This window comes from Corylus avellana, chromosome ca8, assembly GCF_901000735.1.
Source record: "Corylus avellana chromosome ca8, CavTom2PMs-1.0".
NCBI classification, from domain to species: Eukaryota; Viridiplantae; Streptophyta; class Magnoliopsida; order Fagales; family Betulaceae; genus Corylus; species Corylus avellana.
The window spans coordinates 19,789,465-19,793,136 of record NC_081548.1 but is presented as its reverse complement, the minus strand read 5'-3'; the positions used below and the strand labels follow the sequence as shown (position 1 = coordinate 19,793,136).

The following is a 3,672-nucleotide window of genomic DNA, read 5'->3' as shown; positions in this document are numbered from 1 at the left end:
GGTAAAAGGTCATAGGCTCATCAGTGGGTGGAGTCACATCAACTACAAATGAGGCCTATGACCTCTTACCACCTATGACTTTTATGGACAAAAAATGATCTTTTTATTTCACATAATCTTTTAAATATGTTGGGGAGAAAATCTCTCATAGCGGCCAGCTCCATTTTTTTTATTCTTATTTACCATATGCCATTACCCACTCACCTATTGACATGTGTCCACCTTTTTTGCATCTTTGGATAAAAAGAAAAAAAGAAAGGAGAATGGCTCTATTCTATTGGTGCTTCTTCCTCCCCACACACCTCACTCTCCTCGGAGGGACTCCGAGAAACCCTCATATATATATCCATTTCTTAGGCACTCTCACGCCTCTCTTTCTCTCTTTCTCTCTTATCTCCTCCCTTTCTCACACCTTTCGCACACATTAGTTCGTTAGAATTTAGAAGTAATTTTCTATTATTTCTTTATTTCACAAATAAAAATGTTAATTTAAGCATCAGAGAGTCTTCAGCTCTAACCGAAAACTATCTGACATTGTTTTTGTTTTGTAGGAATCTCATTGCCGCATAGAGAATTCGTCACAACTTAATCATCAAGAAAATCACCGAGTAACAAAATTCTTAGACCAAAAAACATACCAACAAACTATAATAAGTGAATCCTCCTACTTATTTACTGGAATTTGTTAAGCGTATTTCCTCCTTAACCCTTGAATTGTTAATATTTTATTCCTCTACTAACTTCGAAGTGTTAAGTTTATATTTCAAAGGAAACTCGATCCCATCAAATGAACTTCATCATTTTTCATTTTTCATGTTCCAATAATTTTAAACCTACCATTTAAAGAGAAATCCAAAAACAAAATTTTCTCAAAATCCAGGATAATGTAATGGGTTAAATACTAAATACCCCTCGGGTTTCGAAATTTTATTTTTATTTCCCTAAGGTTTCATTTTTATCACAGGAGGTCCTTGTGGTTTTGATAATAGACCAAGTTAGTCCTCCATCAGTTGACCGTTAGTTGACTTAACGGAAAACCACGTGGACCAATCAAATGTTGACACGTGGCATCTACTTAATTTTTTTTTTAATAAAAAAAATGTATTTAAAAAAAAATTGGAGGTGGCTCTTGGCCATTTGGGGGTGGCTCGGCCACTCCCAATTTTTTTTTTTTAAAAAAAATACATTTTTTTAATTTTTTAATTTTTTTAAATTAAGTAGATGCCATGTGTTAACATTTGATTGGTTCACGGGGTTTTTCGTTAAGTCAACTAACGGTCAACTGACGGAGGATTAACTTGGTTTATTATCAAAATCATAGGGACTTCCTGTGACAAAAATAAAACCCTAAGAGAATAAAAATAAAGTTTCAAAATCTTAGGGAATACTTAGTATTTAACCCTAATGTAATTTTGTCGTTTGAAAAAATCTCTAAATTTGGCTGACTCACTAGATGCCCCCAATCCATACTTGACTTAGCAACTCGCCCTAACCAAACCACTAGCGAGTGACGCCCCTGCCACCATGGCCTGCCCCTGCCGGGCATGCACGCCGCGTACCCTGTATCAGTGCTCGCCCCTGCCTGTCTCTAGGAGTAATGATACAATGCACGTGCCACGCACGCCAGTGCAAAATTTTTTTTTTTTTTTTTTTTTAAATAATAAAAATAATTATAAAAAAAAATTTTGTGCCTGGCGTGCATCACTGTTGATGCACGCCAGGCGTGCAATGTATCATTACTGGTCTAATAATCAGCGGATAACATCGTCAGCAGACAAAAACTGTTTGGTCTTAGCTCCAACGAAAGGGCACCACAGAACCTTCATCCATGGCCCTCACGGCCCCTTTCTCCTCCCCTCTTCTCCTTCCATATCATCGTCACCATGCCCACCTCAACCCCAACCCCAACCCAACTCTCTCCTTCAGAGGAAGTAGAATCAGGGCTGTTGGGAACATTGACCTGCTGGGTGACTTTGGGGCCAGGGACCCCTTCCCAGCAGAGGTGGAGAGTCGTTTTGGAGAGAAGGTGCTGGGAAATGCAGGCACCGATCACAAGATCCTTATCCCCAACCTCTCCGCGCTCTCTCTTTCCCAGCAGCAGTGCGCCCCTCTTTCTCCTTTCCAAGCCCCCATGACCGCCGATGAGGCTCAGAAGCTCTTGAAAAAGGTCAGTTTTCAATACCCATATGCTTTGAATACCGATGAATCATATTATTTCTTATCATGTTTTCGTCTTTATGCATGTATGCGTTGTTTTAGATGAAGTTAGCTTTACCCGGATGATGTGTTTGATAAATCGCCTTTGCCGTTGGTTTAACCTGTTTGTTTCTTTTTATACATTTAAAGAACTTATCTGAATCCTCAAGTCTCCTGCACTTCATTATGCTGCGATATACAAACTGATTGTAAGAGTGAATTGCACTATCAAAATTGATTTATTGTATTTGGGTCGGTCCAAGAAGTTCAAATTGTTTTCATTTTCATGCTCGTGGAGAGTAGGGAACACTGTGGCATCAACCTTAATTGGGGACCGAGCTGAAATTAGGACTATGTATTTATCATTAGCGCGCAGTTGTATACCAATATTGAAAAAAGATTGGATATCAATCACTTTAGCATATGGTAGAACTTGTATACATAGAAAAAGGATAGTAATTAAATTAAAATACTGAGAATTAAATCATTATTCAAAAAATCAAATAATTGGTAAAAAGTAGACACAAGTTAATCCCAAATATCGCAAATGGCATACAATTTTTTTTTTCTTTTAGCATTTTCAAGAAATTATGTCTTTCAGTAGCTAATAAAGATAAAGAAAAAAAAAGGATTATTGAAATTCTTTTTTTGGTGAAATATCTGTAAGTGATCATTTTCTTTTAGGTATTTGAGCTGAAGACACAAATTAATTCAACAACAGAAGTCAAACTCAACATCAAAATCACATACAAAATAAAACAAAATTTTAATAAAAAAGAAAAAGAACCTTGGCTTTTGAGCTGATTTTCAGTTTTGGAATAGTAGTATATCTCCATACGGTCATGGTTGATGTTGTTGCATTGTGTAGAAAAGCATGAGGAGATAAAGATTGACTGTTTCTCATTTTTATTACAGAGTTAATTAATGTGAAAGGCTTGTCAAGGTAGTTATATGAATGGCAAACCTAATTGGGGTCTCTCTTGTCTACTTGCTTTGTACTTGGGTTGTGCTCCTTTGCTCTCTCTAATGAGATTGATTTACTTATATATAAAAAATGAATTGCAAACATATATGAGTAATAGTAGGCTCCTCAAAGACTTTTTGTCAAAGGTTTGTTCTATAATCAAGTGAAAGGTGGTTTGTACATGTTAAAAGTTTTGGAACCCCCTTTTTTTTTCTTTAACTTTTTCTTATTAAAAAATTGATTTTTATGAATTTGTCAGTAGGTGGTTGGCTGGAGGCTACTAGATGAAGAAGGCGGGCTTAAACTTCAATGCTTGTGGAAGCTGAGAGATTTTAAATGTGGGGTTGAACTCATCAATAGGATTTATGATCAGGTTGCAGAAGCTGCAGGGCATTATCCAAATATCCACTTGGAACAACCCAATCAAGTTAGAGCTGAACTTTGGACAGCTTCCATTGGTAAACCTCTAAACTAAAATATATTTCTTGAGTCAATTGGAAAAGATTCATCTA

General features: G+C 36.5%; 2 protein-coding genes across 2 annotated transcripts in view; both read left to right on the top strand.

Moving 5' to 3' along the window:
- LOC132191012 (uncharacterized) overlaps positions 1 to 3,672 on the top strand; it is an 11,445-nt gene that overhangs the window by 3,264 nt on the left and 4,509 nt on the right. Inside the window, exons 6-7 of the mRNA XM_059606031.1 lie at positions 1,796 to 2,167; positions 3,423 to 3,618. Coding sequence (XP_059462014.1) covers positions 1,796 to 2,167; positions 3,423 to 3,618 — 568 coding nt within the window. The remainder of the gene's footprint in view (positions 1 to 1,795; positions 2,168 to 3,422; positions 3,619 to 3,672) is intronic.
- On the top strand, positions 1,765 to 3,504 carry LOC132189754 (probable pterin-4-alpha-carbinolamine dehydratase, chloroplastic). Its single transcript, XM_059604538.1, has 2 exons — positions 1,765 to 2,167; positions 3,420 to 3,504. Exons 1-2 carry the CDS (start codon positions 1,829 to 1,831, stop codon positions 3,420 to 3,422), a joined length of 342 nt encoding a protein of 113 aa, XP_059460521.1. The 5' UTR covers positions 1,765 to 1,828; the 3' UTR covers positions 3,423 to 3,504.